This window comes from Haliotis rufescens, unplaced genomic scaffold (genome assembly GCF_023055435.1).
Source record: "Haliotis rufescens isolate VD_foot unplaced genomic scaffold, xgHalRufe1.0.p SCAF_23, whole genome shotgun sequence".
In the NCBI taxonomy this organism is placed as follows: domain Eukaryota; kingdom Metazoa; phylum Mollusca; class Gastropoda; order Lepetellida; family Haliotidae; genus Haliotis; species Haliotis rufescens.
Window position 1 is genome coordinate 3,032,832 of NW_025963924.1, and position 26,136 is coordinate 3,058,967.

Below are 26,136 nucleotides of genomic sequence, written 5' to 3' on the forward strand. Positions count from 1 at the left end.
AAAACCAATAACACTCCAACCAAACATATCTAAACATAATTAACTTGACTGTAGTTATACCTGGTCAGATTCTACACAGAACAGGTTAAAAAAATATGATTTTGATATATGAAACATGTAATTCACACTGTTCACCATCTAGTGTGAGTGTTAGTGTGTGTGTTAGTGTGTGTGTTAGTGTGAGTGTTAGTGTGTGTATGTGTGTGTTTGGAGAAGAACATGGAATAGTGAAAAAAATACTTTGTCTCTAATGCAAATTTCCCCATTGAGTTTCCCCAGTGAGTGAGTATGGTTTTATGCAGCTTTTAGCATATTCCAGCAATATTACAATGGGTGACACCACAAACACATTGTATCCATGTCAGGAATTGAACCTGGGCCTTCAATGTGACAAACCAATGCTTTAACCACTAGGCTACCCCACTGCTCCAAAATTTCCCTAAGAGGGATGGGACTTAAACAGTATTTTAGTTATATCAGGTAATTGTGGGAGAAAGAAATTTGTCTCTCTGGTAAACTCCATAAGCATGGATGTGGTGCTGATAGTTAAGGATCATAATCATTGTGAATTTGAAATTCAAATCAATGACCAGCAGATCCTGCCACAAGTAAGGGACACAACTGTGAATAGGTGTGTGTGATACCTTAGATCACTGAGCAACATGTGCCCATTTCTTGTTTTTGAGTAATATTACAATCCTGGGAATACAGACATAAGTGAGTGAAGAGAATTAATGTCTGTATATCGTGTATAATGAATAATAGAAATAGAAATAGAAAGTTCTTGTGTTACCATGGTTACATGTCAATAATTTCCTCTAAATCAATATTTGTCATGGTCATGTAAATAGATATCAGGTGATCAACAAACACGTTACCATGGTAACATGGATACATTCCTCCAGATTATCATTTATCCTTGTCGTGTATGTTAACATCAGGTGATCATCAAACTACTAACTGTTAAAATACTAATCAACTGATCAGCAAAATAGAATTCAGCACAAAAAGGGAACAGATGTTACAAAATCTACATAAAAGTGGAATGTGTAAAAAGCATTATGAACATGGCACAACAAATATACATAGTTTAGACTGAGGTCCGATTTAATGGTATCCACATAAGCAGAGGGATTCCCGCAAAACTTGTCACCATGGTTACCAGGAGACCTTGTCTCTTGGAAACCAATCATAATGCAGCCCTCTTGGTCTGCACAGTATTTTCTAGCATTAAATCACATTTCCCGAATTACAACATAAAATAATAATAGCATATGTGATTTGATTTTACATAGACCAGTATAATGGTGGGACAGTGGTCTGGTTTGTTTGTTTGTTAACACAGCACTCAGCAATAATCCAGCTATATGACGTCAGTGACTGATATCACGAACATCGATCCTCACAATTGGGACACCATGACATGCATCAGACCATCAGTGCAGAAGACCAATTCTAACCTTGACCTTCACGGGTCTAGTGGTCTGGCATCATGAAAGACAGGTCACAATGACCCTCTTAAAACAAGCAGATGTTACTTTGACATCAGCAGGTAAAGAGAACAAAAACTTTTTTCTATGGAGAAGAACATGTGAGTGACCTTAAATGATTTAACATTTTTTTTCAAGAATGGGCTGTACCCCCCCAAAAAACAAATGTAGTATGTTGCAGGCAGTAGAATTATCTATTTGAGGGGATTTTGATTTGTTGGATCCTGCCCTTTTAAAAATGCTGGATCGGCCATTGATGATGACTGTATGATTGTTTTGTTTCTTCAGGCACAGTAATGATACTACTGAAAGTAGGAGTGTCATGTATCGATACAAATCACGATACTTAAGCCACCAGATGATACATACTATGATGCTTAATTTGCATCATTTGTGTAAAACATTCTCCATGTTCCATGTGCAATCAACCAGTTTGTGCTAACTTGCATTACTAGTAAGTTAGATATGTTCTGATAATTTCAGCAATCAAATTAGCATTTTGTTTGAGTGAGTGAGTGAGTGAGTGAGTGTGGTTTTACGCCGCTTTTAGCAATATTACAGCAATATCACGGCGGGGGACACCGGAAAATGGGCTTCGCACATTGGGGAATCGAACCCGGGTCTCTGGCGTGACAAGTCAACGCTTTAACCACTAGGCTACCCCACCGCCCACATTTTGTTTGAAGATAAGGCCACACTCCTTATTTTACAAGCATAATGGACTGTAAATTTTGTTGAAATGGAAAAAGTATATATATCAGAATTTGCTCTTTTTTTCTGTCATTAAGCTGATAGCATATTTGCATCAAATTATTTTTTTCTAAACAAGGACCCACTGCAGCTGACTTAGACTTAACCAGGGAGTCAAAATAAAGCTTGTTCTTGCTCTTGAAAATAATAGAATGCATAGATGCACGACAGTATTCCCGCTTGATTCGTCAGGTTTGCATTGCTTAAAGCAACAGCTGTGGTGCAGGCTCTCCTACCACATTAAATAATTTTATATACCAGCTGACCTGTAGTTGAGCAGACAACAGAAAATATTGAATTACTTTTTCCCCCCCCCCACCTACTGACAGGTATTTTCCTGTGAAAATTCTGGAAAGAAAGTGTGGCCTAAGTTGTAAGGAGTTAGTTATTATGCTGGGTCATAAAAAACCTTTGAAAACATTTCTTTATAAAAATTAATACATAATCAAAACATGAATTGATATATGGGTAAGCATATTATGTATCAGACTGCAGTGTAAATTTGAGATGCATCCATGAATCTTGAAACCATTAACAAAAAAACAATTATCAAGTAATGACTGTCAGTGTTTCAATTTTTTTCAACCATAAACATGATAAAATAAATGTATAAAAAACCTGGCAACTTGAGAGTTTGATTGAGGCAGGATGCATAGAATATCAACGCATCTAAAAATGCTACATGCTTTTGTTTTGTTTGTTTGTTTGTTGTTTAACGCCGCACTCAGCAATATTCCAGCGATACGACGGCGGTCTGTAAATAATCGAGTCTGGACCAGACAATCCAGTGATTGACATCATGAGCATCGATCCATGGGATTGGGATATGCTGACGTGCCTCAACCAAGCCAGCGAGCCTGCCTCAGCAAGATGAAGCCAACATGGTCCAGAATTAAGACCCAAGTCTCCGTGTTCCCTTAGCTAAAAAAAACTATTTGCTAAGAAAACATGACATATTAGTACCACCAGAAATCCACTTCTTGCAGAGGCTCTGACACTTTAGCTGAACTCAAGTTTAACGGCAAGGTAGAACAGGGGGGACAACTCATCTTCACATGCAAGGGAAACAGTGGTGTCTCTGAATGCATTTTGACTCAGATGATACTAAGGAAAAAAGACAAAATATGGATTGTATGGCATATTTGCATTGAAACTTCATTTTTTTCTACTCAATGGAACCCAACTTCCAGGTAAAAAAATATTATTTCATAAGGTCACAATCCAATTTAAAATACACTGTCTGGACATAATGAATATTTGGAATACAAAGGATATACATTTAATAGTTCTTTGTTGTGCAGTGTTTTGGAACAATAACCTTAGCAAGTTATAGAAATTGGCGGCACATCTCCCGTTTACGTTTGTCATAAGCAATAAACAGTCGTAAAATGGGAATTAAATCACTATTTCTATTTCTTTCGTATAAAACTCAATTTCTTTGATGACTAATCATGCCAATAGTCTGATTCTTGGCTACACTGCTTCATATTGTTAAAAGATTTGTCCTACATACAGCAGACATACTAAACAACAATGAAAAGCTCTGGGTGCCATAATGTGGAGATTCAGTTTCATGTCTCTAAGTGTTTTTGATTACCATTGTGATGATTCATTGAATCATTCACTGAATCCCCTGAGAAAGACATAACCAAATTGGCAAAGATTCACCCAAGTCAAATATCAGGACATCACTAAAATTGTAAAAGAAAACATAATTCTCTTTTCACAACCAAAATCTCCTCTATCTCGAGTCAATAAACATCACACAATAACATATTTGTAAATATTCTGTTAATACAGTATGTTGATATCAGTTTGAGAGCTGTCTGAGTAATTCCCAAACACATCAATTGTACTAAGGACATACAAATTACACAATGCAAAACTGAAGCTATTGCTAACTTGAATTTTGATAGATTTCGTTGATCAGTAATACAACACAAAAACTTAACATCTGTCATGTTAACACCCATCATGCTCATGGTTAAGGATCTTAATAATATTAGACCAAACAATAAAAGTGTGTTTCCGGTTTCATGTCCGACTGTAAACCTTTCTTGAGTTACACCATGTACACCATTGCTTTAATCACCATCCCAGTACTGTCTGCATGTTTGTTTGTTTGTTTTTTGCTAAACTCCACACCCAGAAATATTCCGGCTACATGACAGCGATCTGTAAATAAATCAAGTCTGGACTAAACAATCCAGTGATTGATGTCATGAGCATTGTTCCATGCAGTTGGGATAGGATGACATGCATCAACCAAGTCAGCGAGCCTGACCACCTTAAACATAGTCGCCTTTTACGGTAAGCATGGGTTGCTGAAGACCTATTCTAACCCTGATCTTCACCGGTACGGCACTGTCTGAATTTTATTTCACTGGCGTAAATATGGTAAACTTGTTGCACTTCACCAAAAATAAAACTAGTATTGCCGAAATGATTTTCATTTGAAAGCAGGTGTTTACTGACGTACTACACATTTTTGTTAGAAAATCCCTGAAACCGACCTACCCACTCTATTTTTGGATGGGCTAAAGTAGGAAACACACACATTTATTATTTTGGCCGCATCAAGGGAACAAGTGCTGACCAATCTCAAAAGGGTGCCAAGATTCAACTCAATATTGACTTAAGCCTCGCTTTCCACAACAAAGGCTGAGATGTTTCTTATAACAAAATCGAAGCACTGCCTGTACAACTTTGTGGAAAACGGATTTCAACATGTAAAACATGTCAAGAACTTTCAGATTTTGTCTTTATCCTAATAACTATTACAAGGCATAACCATGTTAACTATTTAATATAAAAACCATATGTTGTTGTTTTCCTATGCTTTGAAAAGCAAAGTCAGGACAACATCTTTGCTAAATTGTGCCCAGGATGTTAGCATGTTGACAAAATATGCCATGGGCTGATTATACTGCACTAAGTCTTAGTCATGGTGGAGATGAACCGTTAGATTAATGACATGACACGGAGTGTTGTCTTGTGCAGTTGCAATCAATAGTCTATGATTATGAATTTGTTCCATGATGATGATGATGATGATGATGATGATGATGATGATTATGATGGATGTATCTGACCATCTGATCAATACAGTCTGCTTGGTTTTCATTCCACAAAGCAATTTTAGTGCTGACACTGTCATAAGCCAAGTCGAATCCAGGATTACTTAAAGGGAGGGGGGCTGGGGACTATTCCGCTTCATATTGTTGAATTCCAAACTCTTCAGTGCAGTGTCAGAAATAACTGCCTGCCCCCCTGCCCGTGGCTGGTAACTTTTCTGTCGGGCAGCATGAAATTTTCCTCCACCTGCCTGAATGTCTGGCAGAAAAGTTTAGGACTACTTATGTATTCAATTTTATTATAACTCCTAGATTTTATTGACCTAAGATGCAATCTGTCTCTTATTTTTTGCGATTTTTCAATATTTATAAAGTCTGAATGCGAGCAGGTAACTTTGAAGATGGGCAGGCAACATTTATGGGTCATCTCCCCGACTGTCTTGTTGGGTTTTAAAATTATTTCAAACACTGCTTCAGTGGGGGTGGAAGTGTGGTTTACAATGTCTGTGTGATGTTGTTGTCGTTGTCGAAGCAAACATTCAAACAAAGATGGAGTACAGATGACATCTGTTTTCAAAAGTCTAATTCTTTGTTTCACTTTCATGTCACTGGGGTGCATCCCTATGTGTCCAAAACCCCATTAGCTCCCCCTATATCCACCACTGATTATTCTATTCTTAGTATCACTGAGGGTTCTCACAAACCAAGCACCAAAATGGCTTTGTGGAACTGGAAAAATCCAAGGTAGGTTTTTTTAGAATGTAGAAATTCTTATCACTCATTTCCCACCCGTGCCAATCCTGCACAACACACAGAGTTTCTTCCTAATCCGCCACGACATTAACCCAATCATCACAGCCACAGCACAAGTAACAATCATAGAAAAGTGAACTCCATATTGGCTAGTGTTCCTCGAATAAAACTTTTTCCTTGACAACTTCGCCATATACCTGCTGTGATCCTCGGCTGGGAGAGGGGGCTGCACGGGAATGTTCCTCAGTTCCTTAACACGCTGGAATGCCCCTTCTCCTGGTTCACCAAACGTTCCATGGCTGTTCTGAACAATCCATATCCTATCGACTTTTTCATTGTTGCTTGCAGAAAGTACCTCCCAGAATAAGTGACTTGCATTGATAATGTCAAGCTTAGCAAATAGTTCCTTCTCTGTCCCAGGGTATCGGTAGGATGACCATGCTCCCCCAGGTTTGGAAAACCTTTCTTGATGATATTCAGCACCCATTGAACCAATGGTGAGATGAACTGGCCCTTTCGGGTTCTTATAATTATATTCATCAAAAAGTTTTTCTCTATACACTGGCCATGTACGTTCATAGTTATGTTGATGACCAGCTATGTACAGATCTACTCCATAGCGGAAAAGAATATCATCCAATTCTTTCCGAAGAGCTGGCTGTTCTTTGACACATTCCTCCTCCTCCTTGTTACATGATGCATACATTGGCTTATGGCCAAACATGATAATCCAGGGATGTTTCGGTCTCTGCTCCTTATTGTTAATTGTAAGATCATTTTTGAGCCAGGATAACTGGGCATCTTTTAGTTTGTGGTTCTCGGCACAAAGGACTTCAGTGTTAATAACAACAAAGTGAGCATTTCCTAGGTTATAGCTGTACCAGAGTTTCTCGTAAGACATCGGCCACGGTGACCCCGGCATCGAGAACCGGTATCTGTAATGGACATAATCCTGGAACTCCTCCTGGTCTCCGGGACATGTCATGTATGGAACCTGGGCGGCCATTTTCTGAATTCGTTTAAGGTATCTATCACCAATCACACCTTCTCCGCGATGCAAGTCGTTAGCTATATCACCAATATGTATCACAGCTTCATAACCGCCATTCACAGCTTCTTGAACTAAGAAATCTAACGTTTTGGTGGACATTCCCATGTCTGCAAGAATCATCACAGAGTGAATTGAATTCCTTTTAAGAGATGGTACGGTGAAGGAAAGCTGTTCACTGACCCCTCCAGCACCTCTACCCGAGTTGACTCTGTAGAAATACTGTTGACCATCTTTTAAATCGGATAAATAAGCTCGGTGCCAATACTTTGTTCCTTCCTTATTTGCTTCCTCAAATTGAGTAGCCTCTGCCGTAGCTTTCCTCAGATTCGCATCTCTGCCATATTCGATATATGGCTCATCAATCTTTTTCTTTGAGGCCCAGATAATGACCATGTCATTTATTTTCTCGCCAAATGATATATGTATTTGTTCGGGTCTGACCATTTCTATTAGACTCTTTTTAATGCTATTTTTCAGAAGGTGCTGATTTCCATGTCTGTGATTGTGCAACAATGGATGGAGTTTAGTCTCCGCTGAATTCACTTTGGCCACTTTCAAAAGAAGTACCCATGTTAAGGAGAACATTAAAAATGTGGAACACATGTTTTTGTATGCATTGTGAACATATTGATTCATCTGCATGATGAAAACTTGATGATGACAATCCCTTTGGACATTAAGAGAATATGAGAGCCGACTTCTTTTTTTTATGAAACGATTGCATCGAATGACAATGATCTATTTTCATCTACAGTTCCAAGCTGAATGTCAACATGACAAACAAACGAGTGTGGTGATGTGATTTCCCGTATTATTTTGTAAGGGATGTTAAGAATGTTCAGTTGTTTTGAACAAATTTCCGTTCTAACGGTTACGTCACCGTGTATTTTTTTGCCATATCAATGTAGGTACCATATTCCTTCGGTATTTTCTGGCTATGTAATTCCACATTATGAATCGGGATTGGAGTGGTTCCTTAGAACATCGACATTAATGTTTTTCCCCGTGGAGGTCGCCATGTTGAAGTAACGCAGTGAATGTGAAGCCAAATTATGCAAAAATATTATGTTTGCGAGATTCTGACATTTCAGTAATTATCTTTAAAATAAATCTTCCACTGAATATAATTCATATTTCTACGTTTTTATAATTGGTACATTTTAATACCATTTACCTCGGGATTAGGGCACTCGAACAGGAAATGACTGACAAATAGAAAACTGAGTAAAACTAAACATATTTTAGCCTTTTTTGTTATGTCCGAATCAGCAGGCGTTGTCAGTAAACTCACGGACGGGTTTCTCAGTTTTGGAGAATCGTTCATTCCAAGTTCGTATGTGACGTCCTTCAGGGAACTCATCTTGGACAACGAAAACACGATCGCCCTCCAAATTCTGGTGATCCTTGTGGTGTGGTTATTGTTGAATCTGTGCCTAATACGATCAGCTTGGAGCATTTACTCAAGTGACGTGCATAGTATTTTAACAGCTCAAGGTATATGCATTTTAACTTTAACACAAATGTAATTTTACCTCATTTGTTAATTTAGTCCTAGTCACCTAGCCAAGGTGAAACCAGTCAGCTAATTTTGTTATGACTTTTAGAAATTGTTTGGTAAGCCACGAGTGGAGTGCAGTTGGAAATTAATCAACTGATACTAATACCCCACGAGCACGGGTGTGGTGCTGAAAAACCTAGAAACATAAACGGGGAGAACCGGGATTCGGACCCACAATCATATGATATTATGTCCAAGGGATACAACTCTGCATAGCGAATTGCGGCGGCTTATGCCTTGTTCACATGCTCCTCTATACATATGTGTGTATATGTGCATATGTGTGTAGAAATACATACGTGAGTATACTTGTCATGTGAACGCGTTTACTCGTGTGTGTATATTTACACCAGGAGCAGATTTGCATCATGTCTGGAGCAGGTACAAATGCAAATGTAAATTTGCACTGTGTGTATTTGTTGCAATGTTAACGTTTATGTTAACGTAAGAGGATGATCTAATTAACATCTGTTCTTTTGCCAACACCAAACAAATTGTCAATAGTTGCCAACTTTTATGCGTATATACACTGAGTTGAGCGGACAGTGTTTTCTTTTGGTTTCAAGGAGTCAAAACTTTGTGTACAAATTAAATCAAACACATGTTGCTTCACAAGAAAGTTTTCGGTGAAGTCACTCTTTTCACATTCAACTTTGATTGGAAACCAACCTGTTTTGTGTTGAAAGTCGTAAACAGACTGACGAATATGTGTGCCTTACACAATTTACATACTTTATTGACACACCTAAGTTGATTTTCATGTGAACGCATAGTAAATTTACATATATATATATACACATGTATGTATAGTTTCACATGTGCAAAATTACTTAAGTTAGTAATACCCTCTTCAAATGCACAACATTTACTAACTTTAGTAATTTTACACATGTGTAACTAAACACAGTGCAAATTTACATTTACATTTGCACCTGCTCCAGACATGCAAATTTGCTCCTGGTGTAAATATACACACAAGAGTAAACGCGTTGACATCACAAGTTTACTCACATATGTATTTCTACACACCTATGCAAATATGCACACACATGTATAGAGGCGCATGTGAACAGGGTATAAATGTTGTGCATGTGAACGGGGTATAATACACATGGAGACCCGTTCACAAAATGATGAACCCCTCATGTGGCATAATAAAAATCACTCACTGAGTCACTCACTCATCATGCTCATTGGCTGACCCATACACTTGACAATTATTCACTGGCTTATTAATACCCATATCAATATACTTACCACATATGGTTATTTCTAATCTGTCCCATGCTTATAGTATTAGGAATAGTTATTATTGTATGATATACACTAATTATAGTTTTATTTATATTTTTATCCTCGCACGGTTAAACAGGGTAAACATGTTGACGTGATATATCTCTCCTGCCTCTACCATGTCTACTATCTTGTCTTGGGCAGTAACGATGCACCGATGAAAAGGTGTATGCCTTTTATTTGTTTCATAGTACATGTATGGTATTGTGAGGTCATCGTTTGATACAAAAAGGTATATATGCATTTTTAGCTCACCATGCTCACATGACCATTTTTTGATGACTGAAATGTGTTTTCTTTGTCTGATTTTCCATTCATCATTTTTCATTTACTTTTTCATTTTCGATGTTATCTCTAAAACTACAACATGTACAAGGCACATTGTTTACATTATGAAGCTGAAATTGAAACTTTGCATTATTGATCCAAGGTATGGCGTGTTGTAGGGCCTTTCTTTTTGTTCGTTGTTTAGCATCGCACTCAACAATATTCCAGCTATATGGCAGCAGTCTGTTAATAATCGAAACAATCCAGTGATTGATATCATGAGCATCAATCCACACAATTGTGATACGATGACATGCATCAACCAAGTCTGCGAGCTTGATCCCCCGATCCTGTTCGTCACCTCTTATCCATATCCGTCACCTCTTATATTGAAAATGTCGATTGTGCCCACTATTCAGCCCTTTCTGCGTGTATCATTATGAAATAAGATAAGCAGCATAGTGTGCAGCAAGTATGTGGTGTGAGGAATAACACTGAATACATGTTTTGGCATATTTTGAATTTTGATCCAGCTACAACCTTTGACCTTTACATGTCCAAGTTTTTCTAGTGTTATTGCTTGTTTTACACCTGGCTGTGAACTTGAAGTGCAGGCCACTGTCTGATTTAGGTAGCAGCAGTATGCTGACTCAGTGACTTTGAACAATAGCCCGAAGCCCAAGTATAGTAAAATTCTGTCTGGTCTAGTTAACTCAAGAAAATGATGTTTGGGCTTGTAGACTCACAGCAGTTTAACATGGATACCCCTCTCAAACACAGTATACTTATTCCGAACGGACCAGTGCTTGTTTTAGCTGAGCGCCAGACAGGTTATCAACAAGTACCATCTTTTAACGTCTTTTGGTATGATGCGGCCGGGGATCGAACCTCGCACCTCCACTCTCCGGGCAGACTCTCAACCACTAGACTACAGAGACAGTTTCATAGCAGTCTGTAAGCTAGAAGCATGTGACTCTCTGTTTCAAACTTTTATGATATTGTGCATTCGATGACCAGAAATAAATTTTGGAACTGAAGGCATAAGCCAGAACTGTGAAATTTTTCCGCTCATACAAGTAAATGTTTTCTCTAAAAGACATAATCATGATAACCTTAGTTCTCGCTTCCACTAAACCATCACGTATACCATTCAGTATACCATTACGGTACTTTTCATCAGTTCTCAAAGTTTGAATTGAGGCCTTTGTCAAAATATTTTTCAAAGCATGGTATGGAATTGAAGTAGCCAGTTTGAAACGAAAAAGCTGCTTTGTGATTGGCTAATGTTGATTTCTTGTTTGTCATTTCATTGGTCCATCAGAGTTCGCTCAAGATCGTTCTGACGTGACCTGCAATTGGATGTCTTCAGATCTTTGTTTAGCAGTATCAAGAACTAAGATCTGATTTTTAATGAGGTTGTATGAATGTCGACATCTGTGGACTCACTGATTTTACTTGGTTTCAGGCCGCAGTCAGTCAGTTCCAAGAGAAAGAGAACGCAGAGACACAGATAATGGTCATATGAAGAGAGAGTGACACATCTGGAACTGACCTATAAGTAGCATCTGTCCTTGCATTCACAAGCAGTTTGAACAAAAGACTGACAATGGCAGCCATCAAGAGATTCTTCCAGAAGAAGAAGTTAGACGTGAAGTTTAAGAAGGCAGGAGAAGGCCACAAGCTAACAGAGGAGAGACAGGCCGCCCCAAGACCCACTGGGCAGATGTTCGCCTCGGGGTCAAACCGGCCTCAGACCACGGCAGACGCAAAAAGAGCTGGTGAAGCGGCCCTTGCCAGATTTGAGTCAGAGAAGACAACTAAAGGTTGGTTTAATATCAATCATCCACATTTCGGAGGTTTTGTTGAGTGAGCTAGGGATTAAAACTGTGTACATAACTGATATGCAGGTTATTTTTGCTTTGCCCATTCGTCTAAGGTGCTGCAATTTGCTCTGCAGGGTTGTTTCCCTTGCACACACCAGAAACCTATGATTGTGGGTTTGAATCCTTGTTGGCCCTGATTATGTTTCTAGTTTTATCAGCACCATACCTATCTTGTGGGTTTCTCCAAAGTGGTAAACGTCTTAGACCTGCATCATTTTGGGCTTTCTTCCCACATTAATGACATGCTGTGATATAACTAGAATACTGTTAAAAGTGGTGTTAAACCCAACTCACTCACTATCACTCATTCTCTCTTTTTATTACTCACTCACTGTTCCAGATGACCAAAGTTTCCAGCTGGCGCGGGTCCGGATGAAGAAGCAGATGGAGGGTGAGAAGAAGGCCCTTGAAGAGGCCGAGGCCACGGGAGCCTCGTACAGAGAGGAACCCACCCGGGTGGTCCAGGATTCTGCCCCAGTCCTCGCCGACATCCTTTTCAAGTGCCCCGAGATAGGCCCTGTTGTCCTGCCCAAGATGGAGATGGAGGCGTACATCCACGAGTACCTCCTGGGGAGCCTCGCCGAGGAGCCTGAGATGACCTCGGCCCTCATGATCCACACCCTCAACAAAAACAAGGACAAGGTGAAGGTCGGGATTGATACACTCTTGAAGTACATAGACAACATCTTGGCGCACCCGGGGGACGAGAAGTACAGCAAGATCCGGGTCAACAACAAAGCATTCCAGGAGAGGGTGGCCAGTTTGGAAGGAACTCATGAGTTTCTTCAGTCAGCGAGGTTCAATGTTACAGAGCTTCCATTTGAAGACCATGAAGAACAGTTTTATGTCATGTCCACAGAGGATTCCAAAGAAGAAGAAAGACTGAAGAATCTGAAAGATGTTTTGTTAGCTGCCGAGCCTTTAAGGCCTCAGCTTGACCGGGCTTTGAAAGTGTTTCATGCGTCAGGTTCAGCGTCCAAGTTCGTTATTCCTGATGAGTTTTATAACATCACGCCGGAGGAATTGAAGAAAGAACAACAGCGACAGACGGAAGCTGTCGAGAAGCTGGGCATGCTCCGAACGAAAGCGATGCGGGAGAGGGACGAACAGCGGGAACTTCGAAGATACCGTTACGCTTTACTTAGAGTTCGTTTCCCAAACGGAATTATGTTGCAAGGGACTTTTAGGACGGTTGAGAAATTGCAAGCAATTCATGAGTTTATCCGTGAGAATTTGCATGAAGATTGGATGCCTTTCCAGCTTATTACCTCCACTGGGCAGAAGCTGACTGAGGATGCCATGACAATAGCTGAAGCAGGGTTGGCCCCGGCAGCTGTGGTGAACTTTTCGTGGGACCCGACTGTCATGGCAGAGATCGCTGCGCAGAAGGGTAAAACACAGGAGGGGAACTATTTAAAATCTGATGTTATTGTTTTGATACAGTCTTTGTGAGTTTGGTTGAGTGAGTCTCATGCATTCTGGTCACCTCACTAGCTTGAAACACTAATACATCTCTGTTGATAAGGCTTGGCCTGCCTGACTGTGGTTGTGATGTGACACTGGTCAGACAGTCCAGGGTTAGTTCTACCTAGACCCTTGAAGATCCGGACTATGCTTGTCGTAAGAGGCGACTAATGGGATCGGGTGGTCAGGCTCGCTGACTTGGTTGGTGCATGTCATCATATCTCAATTGTGTGGATCGATGCTCATGATGTAAATCAATGGATTGTCTGGTCCAGTCTCGATTATTTACAGACCGCCATCATATAACTGGAATATTGCTGAGTGTGGCATTGAACAACAAACAAAAGCATGCTGGTCACCTCACTAGCTTGAAACACTGATAGGTTCGGCCTGTCTGACTGTGGATGCGATGTGACACTGGTCAGATAGTCTAGGGTTAGTTCTACCTAGGGGGAAGGCTAGTCCAGTAATCTTACACACTGTAAGAAGGATTTTTCTAGACCTGCTCCGAGGCCAATATTTGGCCCCAAGTCTGAAGCGATTGTCCATAAAAATTCCCAAATTGGAATTAACCATTTCCCAAGATGGTATAATTAATGTAATGCTTTGTAGAGGGGACTTGTATTTCACTGAAAACAACTGTTGTTGAAGGAGATTTTGTGCTTATATTTACATTATTGCAATAAATGCAATATGAAAACACTTTGTTAAGATATCACTTAACTAAAACAAATAGAACAATAACAAAATTCCAATTTTCAACAATATGATGCAAGTTTTGCCCTATTTGTTCTGCCAAGGGCAGCTTGTTAAGAATCGTAGATAATTTCCTGCGCAATTGACTACGCAGAGTTGTGTCCCTTTGGCAAGTCAGCAAAATGATTGGGGGTTCAAATCCCATTCTAAATATATTTATAGGTTCCTCAGCACAAATACCCCTCCTTGTGGGTTTATGGCTTTATACATTTTAGGAAAGTAAAGCTTGAGGCTTGTTTGTATACTAAACAAAAAGAGTTAGGGATCATAATTATTTTGGAGGATATTTTTGTGAAATTGCATACTCAATCTTCACTACAAAAAAAATACAATAAAATATTCCTGGCCCCTCACTTTCTTGTTCAGTTTATGAAGCCAGACCAGTTTCTAGATTTAGTTGTTTTCTTGGTCAGAGTGCCAGAAACAGAAAGGCGAAAGAAAAAAAATAAATAATGTGGTCAGGATTGATTTGATATTAATTTCCTGAATGAAATCCTGACAGTTTACAGCAAAAGTGCAAACACAAAATAGTTCATGGGTATTATTTCTATATATAATATATTCTATAATTACATAAAAAGTAGGGTGGTGTTGTCCCTGAAAAAATATAATTGTCGCACAACAGATGATGATGATAACGACGACGATGACGACGATGATGGTGGACAATCAGTTGCTCAGTGAGGTGTGCAAGTTAGTGCATGGTGTTATGTGGTTTGACTGTTACATTGTTATGTGTTATATTTGTTATCAGGTTACCACGGTAACTTAATACTGTAGTATGACTGTAGTAATCATGGTAATGGAATGTATCCAGGATATTCCTTCTTTGACGAGAACCTTAGATGTTCCGGATAAACTTCCTTCTGTTGAGATAGATACCAGCATTAGAACGTACATGTATTTGGTTCGGGGTTCTCACATTTGATCTCACTGTTTGAAACTATTCAGTTTCACAATATGTACAAAGTTTTTAATTTTTGACTGACAAGATCTGCTTGTCATAGTTGAATCCTAGAAACTTACCTGATTTTCTTCATGTTGGTTTGTTAGCACCCAACATCTTCACCGCATCCTCCATTACCAGTGTATTATTGCTCCATTCTCATATGATGAATACCCTAGGGGTAAGAATAGGTCTTCAGCAACCCATGCTTGCCGTAAAAGGCGACTGTGCTTGTCATTAGATGCGACTAATGGGATGGGGTGGTCAGGCCTGCTGCCTTGGTTGATGCATGTCATCATATCCCAATTGTGTGGATCGATGCTCATGATGTCAGTTACTTGTTTGTCTGGTCCAGTCTTGATTTTTTTTTTTTACAAACCGCTGTCATAAAGCTGGAATATTGCTGAGTGTGGCGTTAAAAAACAAACAAACAAACAAAACTTAGCTTCGGTTTGAATCCGGGTCAAATGACACTACACTAAATATAGACATTCAATCAAATTACTCTTTTCGCCAGCACTTAACTCTCATTGTTGAAACCATCTGAAATACATCAAGAAATGCCCGATTGCATTATAACTTCACTTTTTCCATCTTCATACTCAGGAAGAATATTTTGCAGGAAAATGTACATTTATCACAGTCTTCTAGTACAAGGCCGCAATTTGTTTGTAGACCTTTGCTGAACTCTCCTTTAGAAGAATAATTTTTATTGATTGTTGATTTCAAGCTCACAAGGCAGAGAAATATTATGCTAAGATAGTGAGATGGGAATTTTCGTAACAAAACTTTGGTGGTGAATGGCTCCAGCAGGGTATTTATTTGACTAGAATAGAGACATAATTCAGCGGAGGAATCGTGAGGATCTGTTGATTCCGAAAGGGGGAGTTGATCAGGGGTAGAAACTAACATTTGTAGTCCACTAGTGCTTACAATGATAACATATAGTAAGACCCTTAAAAATGGCCAATTTCTACTAGTCCTTATGATACCTTCACTATTGGGCAGTTTGGCAAGGACTACACATCTTCCCAAGGCAAGAGAGTTAACTGACTACAAAAGTCCAGTTTCCACACTTGCCGAACTAGGCTGGTATTATGAAGTTACATTTTTGCTGGGCTAAAGAGTCTGTGCATAGTCCAATCAAAATCGCGCAACGAAATCGAAATTCGGATTGTAAACTGTCGTGCTGATTTCGGTCGATTGCAGGAATTGCAAAGCATGTGCACCGCCTACTCCTTGTCAACAGATATTTTCCAAATCTTTTCATGTTTTTAATCAAGGTGCGTCCACGATTTGATGCACTTCGCATGGTAAGACCCATTTTATCACAATATAGATCTTGATTATCGATCAGATTGTCTTGACTGGGCGCCGCCATTTTGTTTGAATCAAATGCAAGTGATACGAGAGGTGGAATCTGATGGGTCCATAGGAGAGGTTTAGAAGGGATATAACTCGTAATAACCACTGGTGGCGCTACGATCAAGTCAGGAATTCCAGCCTAGTTCGGCAAGGGTGGAAACTGGACTTTTAAAGTCAGTTAACTCTCTTGCCTCGGGAAGATGAGGACTACAGGACTAGTGCCAATTTCTAACACTGTTGATTCTACTTCCGGAATCAACGGATTCAAGTGATTTCCCCCAACTTAAGCCTTGATAGGGTGATATATGATTTCTCTACAAGTCTGCATAGTTGCATCAGTTTTACTTGTTAAAATGCATGTTCAGTGAATTCCTGGCTCAGTATCAACTGAAAGAACAATAGCCTAACGTCATCATAATGGTTTAGGATAATTAAGGACGACCATGCTGTGTTAGGGTGTTCCAACAGTAACCTCTATATAGTGTCCACATGGGTTTCCCTTCCTCACTGAGCTGATATTCAATCATCTGACAGAAATACTGATGTATCCTACCTTGTTCATGTATGAAGAAGTCAAATATCGGCCTCGATTAATCCCGAAACATTGCCATGATATTAAACCAGATAGCTTCTACCTGCCATGGCTTCCAGTGTATTGAGAGTGTGCAGATCCTAGTTAGTGTTGAATGGATGGGAGTGTGTGCTGCAATCTGATTGGCTGAATCATGAGTTACAGATGCTTAGGCAACACAAAACAATGTTTTCCATCCGACCCTAATCTGGAGTCTGCCCGAAACTAGTTTTCCTGTTTTTCTTGAGTTGCACCATAGCTTTTCAGTATATTCTGCATCTAGTGTATATTTTGTGTGTTTCACTGCAGGTTAGCCAGTCATTATCTACAATATCTGCAAATTATCATTTTTAATAAAAAAGTTAAAATGTGGAGAGAAAAAACCCACCCTATTTTGGATCGGCTGAAATAGGAAAAACACACTTATTTTCTAGGTTTTACAGAAACAGTGAGTTATCATCATGGGGGATCAGCCTACTCTGTATGATCATAATTATTATCGTGATTCTATGTATAATTGTGGTGTTAATGAAGCTTCTTCAGTGTGATATATCAGATGCCAGTAATGTTTCCCAGTTCTGTGCTAAGGTCCATAACCATGACTTCAGATCAGCAGCTTGATGCCTTGTGTAAGCCTCAGTCAAGATGACAAAGTTATGCTTTAATGAAATTGGAAAAAAAGGATGATACATCAATATGTTTTCATAAACATGATAAATAGACAGAAAGAAAGTTGCAGCAAGATTAGAGCTTACCAGATTACAGCTTATCACTCTGATTGGCTCCAGCTGTGGCTCCAGCTCCACTGATTTCACGAGCCTCTTTTATTCTTACGATCAGGGCTCTGATCCACAAAGATTGTAGCACAACGACAGTCGTAAGTCTATGTGAAAGTATGGGAGTTACGATCGTCTTAAAGCTACGATAGCTTTGCGGAACAGACCACTGATTTCTTAGGGTAGGTTACCCAAGCTCTATCCTTAGCTCTTGGATCCCATTTTTTAACATGCACCCTGTTACGATTAATAGTGTTCGGCAACCTTTTCCGATCTAGTACGCCTTTGCCTTCCTCAGGATTAATTGTGAATTAGGTCTAGCTATCTCACATCTTGTAACAAATGTTTCTAAAGGTAATATATTTGATCAAGCTTTGCTTTTTGATGGTAAAAGTGATAAGTGGTATGCAGACATGATGGTTTATGCAAATGTTTATGCATGATAAGTGGGCAGGAATCATTCAGTAAACAAGCATAAGTATGTGTGATAGTGGCTGTGGTCCCATGGTAACAATTTGACTAAATTAGTGATTAGCCTTCGCTAGCTTCATGCTTCAAATCTATCCTCCTCTACCCCTGCAGCATTGATTGGAGTCTGAAAACATGAGCCTGTCGACATGGTTAATGTGTGTACTCCCCAAATTGGTTCTTGCTTGTGAATGTGAATGCTTCAGTTGGATTGTGTCTGTGAACTTGTTTTCATATGTTTTCATATATTTATACATGTTTTTTTCTGATTGGTCAATGGTACAATTTATGCTATATATTTACAGAGAAACTTTGTTAACTCGAACTTCATGCATGACCCGATATATATCGTTACTTGATGTAACCATGGCAACCATGCTTATCATGTAATGGATCGGCATGATGGGGTGGCTCAGTGGTTAAAGTGTTCCCTAGCCTGGGTTTGGTTCCCAACTTCGATACGATTTATGAAGCCCATTTCTGGTGCGCCCAACCCTTAATTTGCTTGAATATTGCTTAAACCAAAATAAAACCAATTTCAGTCACTCGCTATCATGTATAGTGTTACGGATGCAATCAACCTATCTGATGAGCAAAGAATCACGGTCTTATAAATATACTGGTGCGGTCACCTAGCAAGAACCATTTTTAATAAGCTCTATACATTAATGCAATGCCTACTTGCTAAGAAACATCTTCCCGAGGCCAGGGCGGTAAGTGGCTATAAAAATCCAGTTTCTACCCTTGCCGATCTAGGCTGGAATTCTGGAGTTACATTTTGGCTTAACTAACGAGTCTATGCATAGTCAAATCAAAATCTCTTGATGAACTAGGTTTGCAAATAACTTGGATTTCAATGTGCGGATTTTAGTCAAATGCAGGATTTACAAAGTTCGAGTACTGCCAACTGGGCGTTGACAGATATTTTGAAAATCTTTTAATGTTTTTTATCAAGGTGCTCAAATGATTTGATGCACTTCATGAGTGAGACCTCTTTTATTACAATATAGATCTTGATTTTCAATCAGATCGTCTTGACTTGGTGCCACCATTTTGTCTGAAGCAAATGCCAATGATGGTGGAATCTGATTGGTCAGTAGGAAGGACATAGAAGGGACATAACTCGAAATAGCAACTGGTGGCGCTAGGATCGATACTGGAAACTCAAGGCTAGTTCGGCAAGGGTGGAAACAGGGCTTTTGGCTAAGAAGCTTTTTTTTCCCATGTTAAGATTTCATAGAGGTATTCATATGTGTGAGTGTTTCTGTGATCAAAATGGCTGCCATTCATTTCAATTTTTAGTGGGACAATAATTTATGGTTACTTTAGTGAATGAAAATATGTCTTAAACTCGATTGTTTTAAGTCTCTAATTATTTCATAAATATGTTAACACCTGAGTGTGTTTCCATACCATGTTACATGTTCATCGATGTTAGGAATAAAACAATATTTATTATGACATAGAGTCACACAATACAGTTTGTATTCCTAATGTTTATATTAATGAAACAAAAACACACTCAGCTAATAATCTGTTGATGGTCCTGACAGAATTGTTATGGAAATTACAATTTGATATCACCTTGTCTTGACTCCCACAACTTGGAATATGTTATATGTTGGGAATGGCCCATGGACTTCGAGATAACAAGTTTTCACTTTATGATCATGATTATAGTTAATTTATTGTTTTTACATACTCATCATTGCAATGTGATGGAAGCTCAACTGAGAGAGAATGATCATTCCTTCACATGGATAATGACAACATTATCATTTAGTCATGTCCGTTTGCTCAGCATCTGTAGCCAGACAACAATCTAGGGCTGACCATTTGACAATTATCTATTATATCTAAACAAAATAATTTGTCCCCGAAAATTGGTTTTGCAGCTGTAGCCGAAAAAATATCTGGTCTCAATACAAAGTCCCAAGTCTGCCTGGAATAACAAATGGTCGGTCCCTAATAGATATAGGATGAGTGACAGGACTTTTTTGTTCTCAAAACTTTCTTTTTATCTTTATTAAACTTCTGTCACGAGTCCTCTGTCTAAGAGCACAGCCAAATACCAGTGTTTGAAATACCTGCCTGCCCGACCGTCCGAGACGGGTTGATTTCAACTCGGGCTGCCAGATTTTCAAATCCCCCTGCCCGACGGTCGGGTTATATTTCATATGTAAAAATATTCTAAATATTTCCCGATGATAAGCATTATTTACATGATGTATTCTAGGATATTAAATACAAATCTGACCTAAAAAGTGTTTGCTATTTCATTTCTTGCATTACTTCATGTTCAATGAATTCGATTTAAAGTTTTAATTAAATTATCCTGAGAAACATATGATTATAGTGGGCGGGCAGGTTTTGGTCAGGGCTGGCAAGTATTTCAGCTAGCCAGTCCTGTGGTCTGGCTGAAAATTTTGGGAGTTTCATACCCTGCAAATACTTGGGTTCCATGGGAAGCATATCTGTGTATTCAGTGAACAGGTGGCACAAACGTTTCTCTTTCGACTCAAACCCGCAACCCACGTGTCTGTGTGATGCTTGCAGCTCGAGTGGCACAGTTTTAGGACATGTATTGGGTGGAGCACATGATGAACACCCATTGGACTAGAGCCTTGAGATGTGACAAATAAACAGAAAAGATATGATCAAGGGCCCTTATAGGTGCACAAGATCTACAACATTTTAAGAAATATGCAATACTTTTAGAAATAATTATGGCAGTTATCAGGTATGTTCAGAGGAATGGAGCTTTACTTTGTCCATCTCAACACATGGTTGTTTTCTACTTTTAACAACGCGCAATCTATATGCAATGTTGCAAATGTGTCACAAAGATTGATTTGGGAAGAGATCAGGAAAGAAAGGAAGAGAAAGTTTTTAAAGATTTGCATAGGAGAAAGTCTTTGAACCAAGGTATTTTTTTAATAGCAGATGGAAATAAAGACTGTACAGACATGTCGTAAAACATCACCTTGGAGCACACAGCCTCTTTCATTCATTTTAGCGATTTTTGTGTACTTGAACATGCCAGAAGTGTAAATGGAGTTTTCAACTATTTGAACATTACTGAGGATTTTGATGTCGTTTTTACAAAGTTTACTGTAATATTAAAAATTGTCACTTCTGGTGATCGAAAAATAATTCTCAATTACCCTTGTCCTTTCTGGGAACACATTCTGAGTATCCGCCTCAACCCTGGAAACACAGTATGTTTATTTCCTACATTTCTTGTGAATGTAACAAGAAAACCACATCCATAATACTCAGAACTGTAGTTGTGATTAAACCTATGATCAACCAAAGCCTAAATGTACTGCTACGAACCAGTGTGACTGTGTAAAGGGAGACAACTCTTCCACTCACCTTTTTGAAGATTCCATATTTCTATTGGTATGTGGTTTTTGTATATTTCAATTGCAAGTTTGTTCTGGCAGGATATGTGTTAAACAGTTTTCTATCGGGATTGTGAAATGATATTCATATGCACTTTGTCCAGTTTATATTTGTTTTTTTTGTTGCATTTGATCCACAGTGATTGCTGGCTCCGGTGTTATCATGTATGTCAATGAAGTTTTCTAGCCCTGGTCAGGGCCGAATAGTGTTCAGGTGTTCGGCTCCAAATCTGCAGCAAATGTCAGTAAAATTCCAAAATGGGACTTAAAAATTGGAAAGACTTCTGCCTGTATCCCTTCCAATAGTTATAAATGTATGCATTGCTGCTCAATCCATTTACAGTATATATATATATAGTCTCTTGAAAATCACATGCGTGAAACCGGTTGAGTAAATTATACAGCTCATCTTTGGACTTTTGTATTATATATATATATATATATATATATATATATATATATATATATTGAGTTGGGATACGGGCGGAAGTCTTACCTAAAACAATTTCCAATTCATTTAAACATAGTTATGACTCATGTGTTGACTCATTCAAGGTGACTTGTATTTTACTGATTAATGACTGCACCAAAAGAGGCTTTGATGCTAATTTTGACATGATTGCACTGAATGCAACATCAAGATACCTCAGGATTTAAGAACTTGAAACAAATCACAGTTTGGAACAATTTTTTTTTTTTCTCAATTGGTCCTGTATGGGGCACTTAGTTTGAGGTCCTAGATAATACCTTCAATGATAACCCTAATATGCAGAGGCAACGTCTTGACTCAGGCACAACTCATTACAACATCTAGACCTTGGCTGTTAACTGTCACAAGACTGGAGTCTTCAAAATAAATTATTAAAAAATATATTATGTGTTATGAAATTGTTTATCAGCATGCAGTAATTGCAATGAGAAACCACTATTTGTTTATCAGCCCCAAGGTGTGAACACAGGGGCAGGTTGTACTCTTGTTGTGCAATATGAGATGGTGGTGGTGTTCTGTGTTACAGATCTGTAGACACCAGAGCTTAGAGGACAACAGGAGAATTGTTGCATGTATGGCTTCCCGGTCGGAGTATCTGGAACTATTACATGCTCCTGGCTCACCATCCTCTGTATCTCCAGGGCTCACATCTTGGTAAACCTATACTAACCCCTGGGTCCATCCCTGAACTTCTTGTGATCTCAAATTACCTCCCCTTGACTTTCATTAACATTTTCAGACCAATCAAATTTGAGAAGGAAAATGAAATGGGTAAGGGAGGTAACTCGTATTGCCTAGAACTAAAACCACCATCCGTTTTAATGAACTAGAAGACATCTTTTCCATCAAGGACATGTTTGAGGGCTCTCTTTTGCCCATCAGTCAGTTTGTCAATGTTGAATTTCTCGCAAAGTCTCAATGAGACAGGCATCTGATTGGTCTGTTAGACTGAGTAGCCCAGCAAATCAAATTGGCTGATGAAAATCAAGGAGAGGTAGCCGGAACCATGGGATGTTATGGATCCAGGGGTCAGTGTAGGTTTTCTGACATGCAAGCCCTTGAGGATGCTATTTCACAGATACATATACATGTGTACTATCAGGAGTTGAAACATTAAATTCTGAAATTGATTTATTTGTTGTGTTATGTATATGAAACTGAAACTGCTTCATGCCATGAAGAACAGACACAGGTGTTGATCGCAGTTATGGCCAAGTTTATTACTGGTCAATTTAACCCTCACAACAATTATAAAACATTCATTAGACAAAAATTTAAATATATGCTGACATCAAATATTTCACTAAATTTGACCATATACAAAATATTATAACTTCTATAAACTTACATTTACTTTGCATCAGCACTTCATTAATGCTATATCATAAACATACTTAACCCGCATATATACGTATATATGAGTATCATACATTACATGCAGCGTAACAAACGCGACATGATATATTTACTTACATGTATACATACAATATACCATGATATACAATATATGAGAAATTAGAAATATATATAAAACTTAGTAAACCCACCAAGTGTGTGGACCTGGGTTCATCAGTCCAGACACAGACCTCTGCAGAAGTAATACAGCTACATCTGCACAACAAATAAATTAATATATATATATATATACATACTGTGCAGACCAATCAAATTGCAGCAATATTACTACAAACAGAAACATTACGTTATTGCAGAGTAACCTAAAACATTTCTAAAATATGATAGTAACATACCGGTACTTGATTATCACACTGTGTGTCTTGTTGTTTGTATATCATGAACTTTCACATTTTGGACACGGAAACGACATTGTTGTGTTAAACCTTAGCATAAATTATCCCAGCTATGGTGTCTCTGAAAGGTGCTCACAGAATTGTGATCCAATTTTGGCAAATGTCATTTTTGACCACTTTTCAGCCAATTCTGCATGCATCATTATTGAGCTTGACATACAGCAAGTTTTTTGTATGTGGAACTACATGTAATGAGTTATGGGATATATTTATTTATCTTATCAGGCTAAGGCCTTTGACATTCACATACCCATATTTCTGGTGTTACTGCATTTTTGACATCTCCTCTGAAACTACAAGAACTATGAAGTTATGGTTGCTCATGCTATCGGCCTCTGGTTTCCCTGGTTAAGACTGCATTAGCTACAGGTTGCCATGATGCAGCTTGAATAATACCGACTGCAGCATTACACTACAAACACATTTATTGGCATACAACTATTGCAGTGAGAACCACTATTTTCAGTTTAACAAGGTCAGTGATGCCCTGGCTCTTCGTCTGTTTTTATGCTGTCCTGTCCATCCATCAGTTAGCCCTGAACATTTCTTTCTCCTCCAAACTTAAACATATTATCAATATCATATTCACATAGGTTTTACATGTCACTGGCTACTATGAAGTGAACTTTGATTTTGAATTATGAATTTTGCCAAAAATAATTTTGATTTATATAAATAAAAAAATAAAAAAATATATATGAAAGAAATTTGAATTTTTATACAATTTAAAATGCCCCAGACAGAATATTTTTCAGGCTGTACTTAAAGACATACAATTTATATCTCTGAACCTATCTACACCCATGATCTCCCTGACCACACACACCTATCTACCCCCAGGATCTCCCTGACCACACACACCTATCTACTCCCTGGATCTCCCTGACCACACACACCTATCTACTCCCTGGATCTCCCTGACCACACACACCTATCTACCCCCAGGATCTCCCTGACCACACACACCTATCTACTCCCAGGATCTCCCTGACCACACACACCTATCTACTCCCAGGATCTCCCTGACCACACACACCTATCTACTCCCAGGATCTCCCTGACCACACACGCCTATCTACTCCAAGGATCTCCCTTACAACACACACCTATCTACTCCAAGGATCTCCCTGACCACACATGCCTATCTACTCCCAGGATCTCCCTGACCACACACACCTATCTACTCCCTGGATCTCCCTGACCACACACGCCTATCTACTCCAAGGATCTCCCTGACCACAAACACCTATCTACTCCCTAGATCTCCCTGACCACACACGCCTATCTTCTCCAAGGATCTCCCTGACCACACGCCTATCTACTCCAAGGATCTCCCTGACAACACACACCTATCTACTCCCAGGATCTCCCTGACCACACACGCCTATCTACTCCAAGGATCTCCCTTACAACACACACCTATCTACTCCAAGGATCTCCCTGACCACACACGCCTATCTACTCCCAGGATCTCCCTGACCACACACACCTATCTACTCCCTGGATCTCCCTGACCACACACACCTATCTACTCCAAGGATCTCCCTGACAACACACGCCTATCTACTCCAAGGATCTCCCTGACCACAAACACCTATCTACTCCAAGGATCTCCCTGACAACACACGCCTATCTACTCCCTGGATCTCCCTGACCACACACGCCTATCTACTCCAAGGATCTCCCTGACCACACGCCTATCTACTCCAAGGATCTCCCTGACAACACACACCTATCTACTCCAAGGATCTCCCTGACCACACACGCCTATCTACTCCCAGGATCTCCCTGACCACACACACCTATCTACTCCAAGGATCTCCCTGACAACACACACCTATCTACTCCAAGGATCTCCCTGACAACACACACCTATCTACTCCAAGGATCTCCCTGACAACACACACCTATCTACTCCAAGGATCTCCCTGATCACACACACCTATCTACTCCCTGGATCTCCCTG

At 39.2% G+C, this 26,136-nt stretch overlaps 2 protein-coding genes and 1 long non-coding RNA gene across 3 annotated transcripts; 2 read left to right on the forward strand and 1 right to left on the reverse strand.

The window, feature by feature from the left end:
* Positions 1 to 6,092: 6,092 nt before the first annotated feature.
* On the reverse strand, positions 6,093 to 7,562 carry LOC124120666 (acid phosphatase type 7-like). The gene has a single exon (XM_046483542.1). It carries the CDS (start codon positions 7,560 to 7,562, stop codon positions 6,093 to 6,095), a length of 1,470 nt encoding a protein of 489 aa, XP_046339498.1.
* Positions 7,563 to 8,304: 742 nt separating this feature from the next.
* LOC124120669 (UBX domain-containing protein 6-like) lies at positions 8,305 to 14,775 on the forward strand. The gene is made up of 3 exons (XM_046483544.2): positions 8,305 to 8,612; positions 11,702 to 12,059; positions 12,460 to 14,775. The coding sequence occupies exons 2-3, from the start codon at positions 11,843 to 11,845 to the stop codon at positions 13,569 to 13,571; spliced, it is 1,329 nt and encodes a 442-aa protein (XP_046339500.1). The 5' UTR covers positions 8,305 to 8,612; positions 11,702 to 11,842; the 3' UTR covers positions 13,572 to 14,775.
* A 6,023-nt stretch (positions 14,776 to 20,798) lies between these two features.
* Positions 20,799 to 21,756, forward strand: LOC124120670. The gene is made up of 2 exons (XR_006858858.2): positions 20,799 to 21,053; positions 21,139 to 21,756. It is a non-coding gene; the product is annotated as an uncharacterized LOC124120670 (long non-coding RNA).
* The last annotated feature ends 4,380 nt before the right edge of the window (positions 21,757 to 26,136 follow it).